General features: G+C 39.5%; 1 protein-coding gene across 1 annotated transcript in view; it reads left to right on the top strand.

The window, feature by feature from the left end:
* Positions 1–8,886: 8,886 nt before the first annotated feature.
* Gys2 (glycogen synthase 2) overlaps positions 8,887–16,592 on the top strand; it is a 71,624-nt gene continuing 63,918 nt past the window's right edge. The window contains exon 1 of the mRNA XM_004634546.2: positions 8,887–9,305. Within this exon, the coding sequence (XP_004634603.1) occupies positions 9,185–9,305 (121 nt within the window). The 5' untranslated portion in view covers positions 8,887–9,184. The remainder of the gene's footprint in view (positions 9,306–16,592) is intronic.

Genomic DNA, 16,592 nt, shown 5'->3' with positions numbered 1-16,592 from the left:
TAAAGATATGAAGATCTGGGCTGGCCAGATAGCTCAGTGGACTAAAGAGCCTGCTTAGGCATAGTATGGTGGCCAGGTTCCATCTGGGTGTGGTGGATCTCACCTGTAATCCCAGCGTCTGGGAGGCTGAAAACAACAGAACCACTATGAGTCTGATCTGCGTAGTGAGACTCTGTAGACCCCGTACTAAATACTGGAAAAAAAGAAAAAGAAAAAAAAAGATATAAAGAGATGTGAAGACTGGACAAGGGGTGGGATTTGGTGGTGAAGCACCCAGTTGAGTGGGAGCAGTCATGGGATTGAGCCCAGCACTAAGAAAGAAAGGAAGAAAGAAAGAGAGAGAGAGAGAGAGAGAGAGAGAGAGAGAGAGAGAGAGAGAGAAGCATGGGCAAAGGGAAATAAGAAAATGAAAGAAGATGCTGAAACATATAATTGTACTCTACCTGTATTTTATTGGGCTAGAAAGACTTCTTAAAAAAATTCCAGAACACATTTGCAGTAGGCTAGCACATGACATAGAAGAAATCTTCTTACTTTCTAATACCTCTCTTCTCAACCTTTGTTATAGTCAGGGTTTACAAGGGAATAGAATTATACAGGACACATAGTTTATAGGATTATTTTGTAATATATACCCAAAAGGTCAAATGCAGAAGAGTGTAAGAGATCTGCCCACACAGAGACCTAAAGCATCCGGCTGAGGGCCTGGATCCCTTGGCAATGCCCTTCATGAGTCCAATGGGAGGCCTAGAGCTCACGACAGTCTCTCATGCAAGTCTGTTTTAAGTCTGTTTTAATCTGCACTGGTAAGGCCCAAAGTCTAGCAGGTCTGTGCCACCAGGCTAGGAGATCTGTACTGGAGCCACGAAGCGACTCGTAAGATCAGAGCTCCCAAAGAGGACTGCAGCTATCCTTAGTGACAGCGAGGACCCAAGCTCCTCTGATGATAACAGCTGAGTTCACATCAGGAAAACCAGCGTGACAAGCTTCCACAGGAGAATCAACAGCACACTACCTTCCTCTCCAGTTCTCTTTTAGTGTTGTTGACAGCATCCTCAGGTGGGCCTTCCACACCCAGAACCACACCGACTCCATTCACCTGCGTGTTCCAAGTGGACCAATAGTTAATCTACCACAATCTTCCAGGCTAAGCCAACATCAAACAGTTACATTATTGATCAAGAAAGTGCTTCCAGAGTATTCTGAAGGAGCCATTGTGATGTTATAAGAGCAACTTATCTTTTAGTCAAAGTACATGTGGAATTACCAACCATATAAAGTAGTACTTCTCTCCCAAGTACAGAGATTGAGAAATAGCTCAGTGCTGATCTGGTGAGAGGAGTTTTCAAATTTTTTTAAACAGGATCTCACTGTGTGGTTCAGATTGGCATTGTGTTCACTACGTAGGCAGGACTGGCCTCAAACTCACAATGATCCTCCTGCTTCTGCCTCCCAGCTAGGATTATAGGAGTGCACCAACATGCACAGCTCAAAAACTTTTAAAATAATTTAAATGAAAATATAGCTCACCATTGAATCTTACAATGTAATTTGCCCTCAACATTGTGACTGTAATGGGGCTACTGTAATGTTTGTCACTATTGATCTGACCCCAGTACATCTCTGATTTGTGTTTAATGAAGACAAACAAGATTTTGCAGACTCTAACCTGGACAGAAATGTCAGAAAAGTGTGCAGGAGTAAAACTCAGAGAAATTGAGGCCTAGATGGCAGTCAGTGGTCTCTTGAGTTGAGGACATGGCGTGAGGAGGTGGATGGCCAGCATTAACTGGCCTGCTACTCAGCAAACTCCACATACCTGGGTCACAAGACCCACACTCTGAGCTGAAAGAAGATTGGACAGACACTGTGCCAAGGGTGTTCACATGAGATTTTATCTACTCACAACAGCCACATGCTGTAAGTATCATTTCACGAACTATTTTTGTCTTTTTGAGACAGGGTTTCACTATGCAGTTCAGGCTCGCCTTGAGCTCACTATGTAGCCCAGGCTGGTCTTGAATTTGCAACAATCCTCTTGCCTTAGCCTCCAGAGTGCTGGGATTACAGGCATGCACCACCATGCCTATCTATCACTTCGATTTTCTACACTCTAGTAAGCAGTCCAACTCTGAGATTGACCTGATTTAGCAGGCCTTATTTACAATGATTTTGCTATTTCTGCAACAACCATGTGAACTGAAAATCACATAAGACTTTGTTTTCCTCCAGACTTAATTTTTTAAATTGATATATATTGAAAAAAAAATCTGTGGGTCAGATTGATTTTATTTTTTAAAAAATCAACGGGAAAATAGAGGAGTGTGCACAGATGTTATAGGACAACATAAGGTTCAAAGAAACATACAATGTAATTGAATTTAGCTGGTTGACCTGCTTCAACTTCCTGTTGGACATCTGGCTGGTATCTCAACCTCATTATGTCTAAAACTGAAGCCACTACCTAATATCTCAAGATTTGTTTTCATTCAGGTGCTTCTTTTGTTAATTCACTGTGTGATCATCCAGCTCACTGTCCAAACCAGAAGCCTGGCGTGTACTGCCAACATGCACCAATGCATTCCATAACTTAAATAAATAAAACATGCTTCCCCCCAAATCAAATAAGGAACATGGCTCTTGCCCCCTAGTTTCGTACAACTAGTCAATGAGCACCTTCACCTGGGAACACACTCCACTGACTTCCTCTCTCTGATCCCACTGCCTTAGCTGTAGGGCAGATTCCACCATCTCTGACTTTGACACATTGGGATTGTTTTTTCTGATGCTGTGTTGTACGATTAACATAGCAAGCAGAAATTTTGGTCAAAAAGTATATGTCAGCCCATAATCACATTCACCCAATGAGATTCTCCAACTCCAGCCATGGGGCTATAATCTCCCCGTGCTCATTCTAGGGTACTCTCTCTTCACTGACTAAATTCTTCTCCTCATAAAATTATGCTTATGTTTAATTTTATTTATTTATTTATGTTGCTGTTGTTTTGTGCAGGGTCTCACTACACAACTGGAACTCCTGGTGACCCTCCTGCTTTCAGCCTCCTCAGCACTGGGATTATAGACACGCGTCACCACACCCCAACTGGTTTGCTGGCTCAGCATGCCCGGGAGTATGGCCAGCACAGCATGTGATGTCAGGGATCAAATCCTGGCCCCTGTACTTGCCTAAGCAGGCGCTTACTCTGCTGCGCTATCTCAACCCTTATTCTCATTTTTTTTTAAATACTTCAGTTTATCTAGCAGACAGACTTGAATTTTCAGGCATTAAATGTTCATGCAAGGCCTCTTTAAAATGCTACAAACTCATTGTGTTAAACTTCATCCCTCCCTAAGCCATTCTCTATTTGAATTTGAAAAAAAAAATAGAATCTTTAGAATGAGTCTTTGAATCATTGTCAGATCTCTAGAGAACTCTGAGAAATTCACTTTGGTATGGTTTGTTCTAACTTTTTATTGGACACTCAAAAATGAGCTTGTAATTTCTGGATATGGCTATTTGTGTTTTGTATTTCAACTTGAAAATTCAAAATATATAGAAATACAACAATGCAAATGTTATCGTAAATTTTCCTTGTTATTAGAAGAAATGGGAATTTTACTTTTTTTTTTAAGTACAGGGTCCACAGGGTTTCACTACATAGATCAGACTTCTAGTGATCTGCCTGTGTTCAACCTCCCAAGTGCTGGAATTACAGGAGTGCACTACCATGTCCTCTCAACTACAGTCTCATCGCGCCCTGGGGGCAGGGCCGGCACGGCACGCCGGGGATCAGACTCCGGCCACTGTGTCTGCCTAAGCAGGCACTTTAATTGGCTGAGCTATTTGGCCAGTGCTGAAATGGGAAATTCTTAATGGCTCCTTTCTACCTCTCCAAATTAATTTCTGCAACGTTTTCTATCTCAAGTTCACTGAATCTAAACATTTTAATTTTTCAATTCTTTGTATTTACATGTGTTTGTGTTTATTTTTGCATGTGCTAGCTCCTCTCTGGAAACCCTTTCATGTCATTAGATTTTCCACTACGCTTATCTTCACTCTCAATTTAAGCTCAGACTTCCTGGGGTCAATGTTATAGATCGTGTAATTTCATTGTTACACACTCACACATAGACTCAGCATCCTCAAAGTCCTCCAATTACATTTTTGGAAACAGTGCTAGTTTTTGAACCAAGGCTTCCCACACTTTTGCCCCTATCCCAACTCCTTTCCTAATTAGCACAGTACTTACTTTCCCACCTCGAATAGGGCAAAGCCACAGAGGAATAGCAGAGGAAAGGGACAGACATGGGCAAAAATTAAGATGTGTTATGCGCATGTGCAAATTCTCCACGATGAATGTGGTTGTGGTGTACTGCAAACATGATACTTGTACAATGTGATCACAATACCTGACATAGCACATTTAATTTTTCATTCTAATCCTGTTCTTGGCCACAAGATCAACACATGCATAATGAAGCACATAAAACAGAACAGGTTCAATCTCCCGGCCTGCTGCGCCGGGCTCGCCCCCGGGGTGCACTGAGATGGCAATTGAGATTGGGCATGGTGGAGCATGCCTGTAATCTCAGCTCATGGAAGGCTGAACACAAGAGGATCGCTACGAGTTCGATCTACATAGTATGACCCTGTAGACCCTGTATTAAAATACAAAACCAACAGAACACATGGGCAAATGTGAAAATCTCCAAGCTTTCTCTTTTATTCTTCTTTTTAAATCCCCAATTCCAAGACTGGGTGTGGAGGCGCGCGCCAGCTCTTGGGAGGCTGTAAACAGGCGGATCATTACGAGTCCGGTCTAGTAGTGAGACCCTGAACACCCTGTAGGCCCTTCCCTAAAAAAAAAAAAACAAAACAAACAAACAAGCAAGCAAACAAATAAATAAATAAATCCCCAATCCTGGTGATTGAAGTCAAGCCTTACATATGTGAAGCAGGTGCTGTACTGCTTCCTCAGCCCTTTTGCTTTCCTATTCTGAGGTTTCACCAAGTCCCCTACACTGTACCAGCCTTGCACTTGCAATTCTTCCTTCTTAGCCTCTCCTATGATATTCCACTTTCAAAAAGAGCAAGTCATCCTGCTTACAGCCTTCCAGAGCCTTCCTTTGACAACCTGTACAAAACCCAAGCCCTCACACAGCTCCTCTGAACTTGCTGCTTTCCTTTGAACTCATGTCCTTCAGAGCTCCGCTCAATCACTAAACCTTGAGTTCCAGGCACATTGGTCATTTTTTCGGTCCACATAAGTGTCAAAGGCTTGCTGTCACTTCTCCGAGAGTTCCAAGTGTCATCACTTCCTTACCATTCATGTCCTGATTCAAATTCCACTTTCTACAAGGGATTTTTCTTGATTGAGTCAACCAAAGCTCTTGATTCTATCCAACTGCATTTTGCAGTCTTTTCCAGAAATTCAGGAGCACATTGCATAACTTCTGTTATTTACAAGATTGATATATTTCTATGTCCAAACGAAGACAGAGACTTGCCTATCGTTTTCTGAAAAATGTCTTCTGCAGCTAGAATAGTAGCACAGAGTAAGTCTTCCATAAATGCTAACTGAATTATTTTGGATATGCAGGTCTAAGTTCATCAAGACTTAGAGATGCTAAAAAGGCTTTCAAGAAGATTCCAAGATGTCAAAGCAAAAGTGTAGTTTTCTAAATGTATCTAGCGACCTCTACTGGAATGCTTACCACAGAAATCACAGACCAGGCCTCCCTTGTTCCTCATTGCCCTCTTGCCTCTTCATCGAATAGCAAAAAAAAAAAAAAAAAGCAAGTATAGGTGTGCAGTTATGGATCTGGGTTTTTTGAGCATTCTCTTGCCTTAGAGCAACCCATTCCCTTTGTGCCCTATCACTTGTTATTTTGCAATCTGCTTATTCATGAAGCATAAATCATAGGGCAAAAAATTTGGAAAGCAGAGGACTTTCTCTGATTCCTTTCCAGATCTTATTGCACAAATGACTGCTTTTTTCTGAAAAGATATATAAACAGTGAAACTTCAGAGTGAGAACCTGAGGAGCTGACGATGCAAACACATTTCCTGTGATGGTGTTTATTTCCCCTTCTGTTGACTGAAGAAGCAATTTTGCAAAGAGTATTTAACACTAAAAAGTGAAGCACTGGCAGAGGCTGTCCTCATGTTGAGAATAACAGTTTCACAAGTTTCAGAAAAGTTTCATAAGTCGGCACTGAGGGATCACTAGGAGGCCACGCGTTGCTAAGAATGCTGTCACTTGACATAAAAAAAAATCAAGTGAAAAAACAGGACCAGGAATTTCAAGAAGATCAAAATAATAAAAGAGGAAATCTGTGAAACATCATGAAGCGATATGATTGAAGTTTTGCAAGCTGTTTTGCTTACCATGTGTGTTGTGTGCATCTATCTGCCTGTGGATGTTGAATATTGCAGAAAATTAATAGAACACAAGTCAAATTGATCACAAAAATGATTCAGCATAATCACTTCTCCTTAAAGTAATTCTTATAAAATGTTTAGTATAGAGCTTTCTAGAAGTTTGTTTAGTCTATTCTAGTGTTTTATTCAAATGCATCACAAGTAAAAGTGTTTTATATATGTGCATATACATATATAAGAAATTGATTCAGTTAATTTTACTTTATATCTTTTTTTTGCTCCAAATGCCTTCAGGGCAGGTTTGGCTGGCTGGAGTGTTGTGGGGATCGAACTACAGCAACCTGAGGCTGACAGCTTTGTGGAAGCAGCCACTTAAAGAACTGAGCTAGGGCCAGGCCCCCAATCTTACTTTATATCTTTATCATTTTCACTTAGCATTATTAAACATATTTATTGACTTAAAATCAATTTTCCCAAAAATGTTTTACATAATTAGGTATTTGAACTGGTAATACATATGTGTAGTAAAATGCAGAAAAAAAATTTAAAGTAACCTCCCTTTCACTCTTTTCATCTCTAATGATAACTGCTACCAGTAGGGGAAGGATTTAATTGGCCATTATATACATTATAAATAAGGCTTTACATTACTAATGTGGTTGGCATTGCATCCCTTGTATAAATTACTTCCTTCTTTTTTTTAGTAAGAAAACTAAAGGTTAGTTAAAAAATTGGCTCGAGGTTACATAGAAGATAAGTGGCTAACGGAATTTGATTTCAGACCAAGCACCAGATACCAAGCACCAGAGCGAAATCCTCACTCTGGCGGAGGTTGGGCAATCTGGATCAGCCATGACGTGGCCTGTTCAATCCTGGAAGGACCAGGATACAGGCTGCTGAGATGAAAGAACATGAGTTCAAGACTCTGTCATCTCCATCGTTCCTTTCTCTCTCATCAATGCATTCTTCTGTTTGATTTCATTGGAACTTTATTTATAGAACCCTTGGAAATGAAGTCAACACAAACACACCGTGATGTAATAGAGGTTGTCGCCGTGACAATGTGGCCTGTCTTTGCTATTTTAGTGCTTTTTTCAAATAGTCTTATAAACTTTTCTCACAACCCAAGCAAATGGATAATAAACTGCATATTCAAACTTACACTTATAGATTAAGCTAAGACTCAACGTGTCACTTAATCATAGAACACATTTACTATATTTTTTATTCTTTTTGCAGTGTCAGGGATTGAACTCAGGACGCTGCACTTGCCAGCCAGGCGTTTATTCTACTGAGCTATCTCCCTAGCCCACAGTTACTGTATTTGATGTATCTATATTTATTAATATCACATAATGAAATATAGTTTTATGTATCTTGAGTTAAAAATAAGCTTAAGTCAATTAGACCAACTATATGGAAAGTGGCTGAAGACCTAATAAAAAGTTCTAAAATAGTATTAACAAGTAATGAATTAAATATTGATTATCTATTAGAAACCTTACATAATCTGAAGTACTAGGGATCAAACCCAGGGACCCCACGTGGTAGGCAAATGCTCTACTAATGAGTTCCATATCCTCGGTCCTTCTCTACTTTATATTTTGAGACAAGGTCTTGCTAGATTTCCCAGGCTGGCCTCAAACTCACAACCTTTTTGCCTCAGCTTCCTAAGTAATTGGAATTATAGGCCTATGTCACTATATTCAGCTTAAATTATATTTGGAATGAGCTTCAATTTGGGTGCTGAAGGGTATAATGGAAAACTATTGACTAGAGGCTAAATCTGTAAAATAAGACAGCATGCCCTTATTCCTTTTAGGAGTAATATATGGTTTTATGTTCATAATATATTGGCACACAATAAAGCAAATACGCGTCAAATTTCTTGGGAGGATTTATTAATACTGGTGATATTCCTCAGCCTATGTTCTTTGCAATTTTTTTCACGGTTAAATACTTTCACATCCTCTGAATTTTTCTACATCAGTTTGATAACACGAGGTAAATTTACAAATGGGACTAAAATTAATTTCTAGCACCCCATTCAACTAGGGACTGATATTCACTGATCTGTTAAAATTACATTCTTTAAAAACAATACCCAAAGACACACTGAGATTTGTGCTTTCTCATATGGAGAGAAAAAAAAAACTGTTGAGTTATTAAGCAAAGGAAAATCCAGACCTATGTTTATCATCAAAATTCAGTTTGTACATGTGGAAGAAAATAATGGGATATATATTTTTAAAGCTCCAAAACAAGGCATCAGAAGAAAGAGAGTGACAAACCTGAAAGAATTTAAAGATAGAAACTCATCTCAAGCAGTTCTACACCAATCCAGTGTCACTTGAAACTGTATGAGGGAACTTGTTAGCACTGGGTCACTCTAGATGTGATGAAATACACACTGGTGATGGCGTGAGGCTGGGAATTTGGTCAAAAGGACATGGGTAAAGGGCTGGCCTTGCATTATGTTCTGCCTACCCCAGGGGTGGCTGCCTGGCCAATCCTAGGCCAGAGGATTTCACTCCTTGCTCTGCGTTGTTCAGGCAGATAGCAGTTAAGGCTATCGTCCTCCCTGACCTGCCCAAAAAGATTGCAGAAATTGCTGCGATTTCTCCTTCCCCTGGGAGCTCTTTTGGAAGCACATGAAATTTCATTCTCCAGTGTTATTCCCTATAAGAATCTACCAAAGCTCCACACCCACCAGCTCTAACCCTCTGTGTCTCTGTTCAATCTCCTGGAATTCTAGCCAACGGAAAAGGACACTCAACAAGGTGTCAGAGGACTGGAAGGAGAATGCTTCGAGGTCGATCCCTATCTGTGACATCCCTGAGTGGGTTTCCTCAGTGGGAAGCCGACAAACTTCCTGTGGAGGACTTATTGCTCTTTGAAATTTCTTGGGAGGTGACCAATAAAGGTTTGTACCATTTCCTGGGTTGCTAACACATGCAGATTAAGGACTTTAGTGATTGTGAGTTATCAGCAATTGAGGACAGCGTTGAAACAGAATCTTGTATGTTGAGGTTACACTGAATATTGTCTTTTTCAACGGGGAAGGAAAAGTTAAGACTTGTGAAGATATTTAAGAGGGAGAAAGCTGAAAATATTAGTGATTGCCAGAGAATGTGAGATTAAGCTAAAAGTTTAAATCCATGTTTTAACAAAATGGAAATGACAAGCTTATGTGTTTTGTTTTATGATTTTTCTTAAAGATTCATAATTAAGTACTTTATTTTAGGAAAAGCTGTATGGATCAGGACCAATTAGAAACTGTAACTCTACATTTTTTAAGTGAGTGTGTGAAATATTTAGTGATCAAGATTAATATGAAGTTAAAGGTCTTAATTCAGAGGCTACTCAGAAGATATAATATTGCAATTCTCTCTTCAATGCTGGGTGTATGTAGAAATCATACAATATGAAAGGAATCAAACTGGTCAAAATAAAATAATTTCGTATTAAGATATAACTTCATCTGTGCCAGCTGGAGAAGCCAACCTAAATGAATTTAATTTTTAAAACAATCCCTGTATGTTAATAATCTCTAGTTTAACCATGTAAGATATCAATGGAATATTAATAAAGAAAAGGTTACGCTTCAGAAGCCTGAACTCTTCAAGATCATGAATGACTAGGATTAGAGACCAAGGGGTAAAAAGTAATGGCAATCTGTAATTTGGAGGGTCTGAAATGTTAGCATGATATAACACCTGACTTCTTTTGGTCAAAACAGAACCAACGTATTCTCAAAATTAGAATTGTATTTGGCCTCTGCTCTGATTTTGAGATCTGTTTCAGTTCTCCTGTGTAGGCATTTGTAAAATTTCTAACAGCAAAATTAACAGTCCTTCCTGCTTGTGCAGTGTGCAGAAGGCTCTTGGGAATCCAGAGTCCTGTCCTCCTCCCTACAGTCAGTCAGAAAGAGCAAAAGTGACAGAAAACTTAGGACAGAGGAGAGTATTTTACTAGTAGCTCTTTCTACAGTCCTTTTACTGGTTATAGTTCTTTGTCCAGTTTTTAAATATCCCGTAAGCTCCCGGTACTCCTCTCCTGCATTTGAGGCCCAGTGTACCTTGACATGAAGGTTTTCTCTACAAAGGAAAGACTCAGGACCTATCTAATCTATGGGAAACCTTTGTGGGTGGGAGTACCTTTAGCAATGAATATCAGCCTTTAGGATCATTGCACAGGTTCCTACCCATTAGCAGAGTCCAGCCTTTTTCCTAACTTTCTCTCCATCTAGAACAGAGTAGAACATAATGGGAACAGTGACAGTTGTTTTCTCATGAGCCTTAACACCGATGATGTACACGGTCATGTAAGATGGGTGTAGAGAAGATCCTAGAACACAGTTCAAAGGATTAAAAAAATTTTTTTGTGTGTGTCTTTTTGAGATAGAGTTTCACTTTCAGTTTAGGCTGGCCTTGAACTCACTCCTGCTTCAGCCTCCCAAGACTAGGATTACAAGACTGTGCCACCAGATGGAGAACTACTGTGTTTTTCCTTGACATTTTGCTACTGTAGTTTCATTTTAAAGTTTGTTTTGGATTTATACTCCCTGAAGTTCATGGGCATGCTATGAGGCATGCCAGCGATCATGAATTTAATTCCTTCATTTAGCAGATGAAATGGGTTGAGAAGGGATTAAATAATCATCAAACTCTGATGGGCTTTTCAAAGTCCAAGTCTTTTTTGACACTATAGAAGAATTAACTTCTTTTTTTGGGGGGGGGTATGAGGAATCAAACTCAGGACCTTGTGCTTGTCAGGCAGGTGTTTGTGCTGCTGGAATACATTCCCAGCCCCAGAACTAACTCTTAAAACCACTGTGTAAGGATGTACTATATACATAGAAAAAGTCTAGCTTGCAGTTAAATGTCAGAGATTTATGAATCTCTGTAAAACAAACTTAATAAGAATCCAAATATCAGTTTTTTCATGACTAAAATTAATACATAGTAGAATGCCCTCCTTTACAGTGTTCTGTGATAAACAATGGAATGTATTCACAGCCAAACAAACAAAAAAGCAGTAAACATTTCCTAGAGAGAAAAACTCTCTCACTGCTAGGACTTTGCATTGCCAATGAATAATAAAAATATGATCAGTATAAGAAATAAGGAGTCACAGTTAAATTACTGGAGGTTAATTCCAGGACTTCAAAATAACCTTTTCCAGTTGTTCATATGAACCTGAGATGTACTGCTTTTTATCCATTATCGCTTTTTTTCCATAATTTTATTGAGAAAGAAAGATGATATTTTTCCCCATAATTTTATTGAGAAATAAATAGCAATGAGACAGTTTCAAACCAAATTGGTAGGACAGTTTCAATAATTAACGTTCTTCCTAGTGGTTAATTGCTGTACAAGATGCGGACATGATATCCTATTTACAAACACCATTAGAACAAACCCTCTATTCATTAAGAGAATGTAACTATATATCTATCCTAACCACTTTGAATACACAGATACAAAATGGACATTCATCTGTATCCCCTTTTCTTGTTTAGTTCCATTATTTGAATATTATAGGTGTGTTAACTCAGCAAAATATTCTAAAAGAGCATTATTCCTTTTTAATCAACATCCAGCTGTTATTCAGTAAAAATTCATCAAAAGTCTACTAGGCATCAGCACTGGAAGACAGGGGAGACAAAATTTGCCAAAATAACAATGATTTCCAGATGTCCAGAATTTAGACTTGTAGGAAGGTGGCCATGGAATGGGTGTTATAGTCAAATGCAATGTGTACAAGGCTAAGAGAATAAGATGCTTGAGGGTTGTCCAGCAGGGTATTAGTGGAGATAGTGGTGGTGGGCTTCTAACCTAGTTTAGGGTGACAGAAAACCTCTTCAATGAGGAGACATTCGATCTAACAGCTGAAGGTAAAAATCTCTGTGGCAAAGATGAAGGTGGGGACGATAAAGAGGAACAGGGATCTATATGAGAATTGTGGCCCCAGACACATTGGTGAGGATGCTGTCACGCAAGGTGTGTCCTGTTCAGAGTCTGGGGAGAGTTTGGAGGGGGAAGAGGGGAGGAGAATGAGGGAAGCTCGGAGAGCCTTGGTGGGGCCAAACTAGGATGCTCTCCGTGAACTATTAGCTGTAGTCTATGAGCCATGAATGGGAGGCTGTTGAGTTCTAAGCAGTGGGAGTGCTGAATGTCTGATGTGGTTTTGCAAAAGTACAATTCTAGTCAGAGGAAATAAAAAAGCCTGTGACAGGGGCTTGGGTAAAGAATTTTGCCTACATGTTGGGGGAAAAAAATGTTTTTATTCTCTTTGCTCGGGCCTTACCACAGTGATTTCCTCTTCACAGACTTGATCAAATCATTGAGACTTTTATCATGTTGAGGATATTTAGGATTATTAAAAAAAGTTTAATACAATCTGCCACAATGAATATTAATCAAGAACTTTCAAAGCTTCTGAAATGTAGTTCTTTAATAGATTCTTCCTTCTTAAAGTAGATTAGGCATAATTTGTTTTACTTCTAAACTAGCATATAGCTGGATGTAATAATTTCACAAGCCCTTTCCTAAATTGGATGGCACACCTCTAGGTCCCATGCTTGAAAGACATACTGAAGAAGTAAGAAAACTATAAACAAATGGTAACTTCAAATCCAGAATTTGTAAGCAAGCATTTTAAAGGAGAGAACTTTGACCTAAGTGAAGCTCAAAGGGTTGGCAAACTCTTATAAATTTTGTCTGAAAAACATGCACCCATGTGTGTAGGAGTCTTGTCTGAGAAGACCACATCCTTTCATCAGATTTTCAGATGCCTCTGTGACTGATAAAGCTCTAAGTTGACTTCCTTATATACTCTTCTTGTTTTGGGTTTTTTTTTTTTTTAAATGTATTTGGTTGTTACAGGGTCTTACTACACAGCTCAGACTCATAGTGATCCTCTTTCCTTTGTATCCCCTTTTTTTGTTTAGTTTTGTCAGAGAAGAGTATTCCATTGTCATTTAAATATTGTAGATGTGTGAATTCAGCAAAATAATCCAATATAGTCCAGTAGTCCATATAGTAGTGGGCTATCCATAGGACTGGCAATGTCAGAAGTTGGTGACTTGAACCCTTTACAGCTAAGCATATTAATATGGCTCTACTTTTTATACCTCATTTTTATACTTTTCTGCTGGATGGTTAAAACCAAGAAAAAGTAAGATCTATATAAAAAGAAGTATAACTTTTGTATCTGACAAGGTCAGTCAAATTCCCTCAGGATTTATCCTGAAACTCAGTACTACAGTTTGTAGATCCTTTGTCAGTGTCAGCCATGTGGATGAGTTCCAGCCATTGCTTGGCCAATGTGCTCCTCATGAAAGCCTGAGAGAATGTTTTCTCTCCATGTGACTCTCCTTAGGCACACTCTACATCATCGATCACTTTCCTCTGTGGCCCCATAATCTCCTTGATTAGAAAATTTGGGACACCACCGAGTTACAGGATGTTACAGTACAGGTTCTCCTATTTCCTGAGTCCTCACTGACCTTGAAAGACTAGGGCCAAAAAGTTGGTTGTCCTTGTCGGCCTTCTTTTTCTGTAACTTTTGGTCTGCAAATTTAGGCTATTGACCCTCCAGAAGAGAAGCTTATTATTATTACCCTACAGCCTAGGCAGTTGAGCTTAACCTCACTATCTGTCTGAATATCAAACATTTAGGCATAACATGGAACAGATATTTTCCATCAAGCATTGATATATTCAATTAGGCATAATGTGAGGACAATGGACAATCCATTGCCCTACTAGTATTCACTTTTAGTATGATTTTGTGCTTTTATTATTATTTATTTATTTATTGTATTTAGGGAAGGGTCTACAGGATGTTCAGGTTCTCATTACTACATTGGACTGGTAGTGATCTGCCTGTTTACAGCCTCCCAAGAACTGGGATTACAGGCACACGCCACCACGCCCAGTCTCAATTGCTGTCTCAGTGCACCCTGGGGGCAGTGCCGACACAGCAGGCCTGGGGATCGAACCCCTGGCCACTGCACCTGCTGGCAGATGCTTTAATCTACTGAGCTATTGGCCAGCCCTGTGCTTTCATTTTTAAATGCAGAGCAGAAGGAAACATAAAAGTTATTGGTGAGGGTTACTTAAATTATGGCTGTTGCAGTAGTTAGGGGTTGAGGCTCTTTGCCTGGTATGGCTAGGCCGGGGCTAGGTCCATGACATCCTCAGCCAAGCCGCATAAAGCACACAGTCCACTGAAAGCTATGCATGGCATATACACAGCTTCAGGGCAAATGCTAATCTCGCCCTTCCTTTTTGTCTCGGGTGCCAGGTACAAGCACTCTTGGTATAAAACACTGGGAGCTACCAGCGCAGGGATTCCTAGGGTGGCTTTGCCCAGTGTATCACCTCCCTCTGCTGTAACAGCAGCTACTTTTTTTAATTTTTAATTTGCTTATTAGGGCATGTTTGGAAACGCATAATGTTTACAGTCCTTGTGAGGCGTTGGTACATACACATCCCATATCTCAATTTCCTTTTTCTTATTCATTTTTTGTCCCCTTTATATTCCATTCTTCACTAGCTGCTTTGATTTCAATCACAGACCAGAAAAGTGCTGGGAACACAAATATTTGACATTCATTGTCACAGGCAGCATGGAATCACTTTCCAACCTGGAAAAGCCGACCTCAGAGACGAGATCCTTCCTGCATGACTATTTCTGCTCCTGGACAGAGAAGGGGCAGATCAGGACTACACCCCTTGAAACAAATGCCTCCCCCTGACTGTGTTGCCAGTGTTTTAAAAAATGGTAAAGTTTTTTTTCACAATTTTATGTTAGTAAATACATATTATAAAGACATGTATGTGATAGGACAAAGGAAGAGCGATTGACCCTTATTTTATTTGTTTATTTATTTATTTATTTATTCATTCATTCATTTTTAAATTTATGTATTTGGCACAGGGCCTCACTGCACAGCTAGGGCTCAGAGTGATCCTCCTGTTTTCAGCCTACCCAGGGCTGGGATTACAGGCATGCACCACCACTCCCAGACTGGGTGGCCAGCTCAGCAGACTCAGGGGCAGAGTTGGTGCTGCATGCAGTACTAGGGATCAAGCCCTGTGCTTGCCTATGCAGGTGCTTAGTATGCTGAGCTATCTTACTGGCCCTCCTTATTTTAGACAGTGCCCATTCAATCAGTTTTAGGATAGTAATTTTTTTTTAAAGTTGCACTGACAGTATTTATAGATGAAAACTTAGGGCTTTAATTACCTCATGGGTGTATGTGAGTCATGGTAACTCATTTTTTCTAGTTTATGAAAAATCTGGTACTTTGCTCTTACACTAAACTAAAGAACCACCCCCATGCTGTTTCAGGAAAATGCAGATCAATAAAATACAAAGTACTTGTTTGAAAGTGAAGGTGAAGTTCAAGCTCAATGGCCTATACTATGGTCAAATAAGAATTCAGCATTTTAGAAAATTGTGTTTATTTGCATATTAAACATACCTATTGGTCAGTCTTTTTGGGTTATACTCCAGATTTGAAAATGAGAATGACTTATACTCTAGCTACCAATTCTAAGAAAGAAGTTGGGGCCAATAAGCAAAAGTGGTAAATCAACAGAGTAAGAAGAGAAGAGAAGCAGAAAACACATAAATGTGGAGAACACAGCAAGAGGCCAAGCGGGCACTGAGTGTGTGGGGCAGTGGCGAGAGGACTCACTACAGGGAAACTTCAGAGCAAGGCATCCAAAGGCAAAGAGGTGGCTGCAGTCCAGGCTCAACCAATAGGTGATACGCCTGAAGATTTTTTAATGTCATGATTTTATTCTTGATACCCTGGGAAAGCATAGCCATAGCATTTGTCAGTACACTCTGTGGTAGTTTTGGAGACATCTATATCAAAATTGATAAACTCAGATAGATAAAGAGTAATTAATTTTATGTTTTCATTTGAATAGACACTTTTCAAAAGGAGTACAAATGGCCAAGCTGTACAATATCCAGCAACTTGAACCATTAGAGAGATGTAAATCAAAGCAAAATTAAAATTCCATCTTACTCCAAAAAGAATGATTGTCATCAAAATTCAAGTACAACAAATGCTAGCAAGGCTATGGGAGAAAAAGAAAACACTTCTGCATTGTTGGTAGAAGAGTGAACTCATACAACTACCTGGACATTAGTCTGGAGATTCCTCCAAACTAACATATAAATTCCATTG

Source organism: Octodon degus, unplaced genomic scaffold, assembly GCF_000260255.1.
Source record: "Octodon degus isolate 3935 unplaced genomic scaffold, OctDeg1.0 scaffold00064, whole genome shotgun sequence".
Classification (NCBI taxonomy): domain Eukaryota; kingdom Metazoa; phylum Chordata; class Mammalia; order Rodentia; family Octodontidae; genus Octodon; species Octodon degus.
The sequence above is the reverse complement of the archived record's forward strand: the minus strand, read 5'-3'. Positions and strand labels throughout refer to the sequence as shown.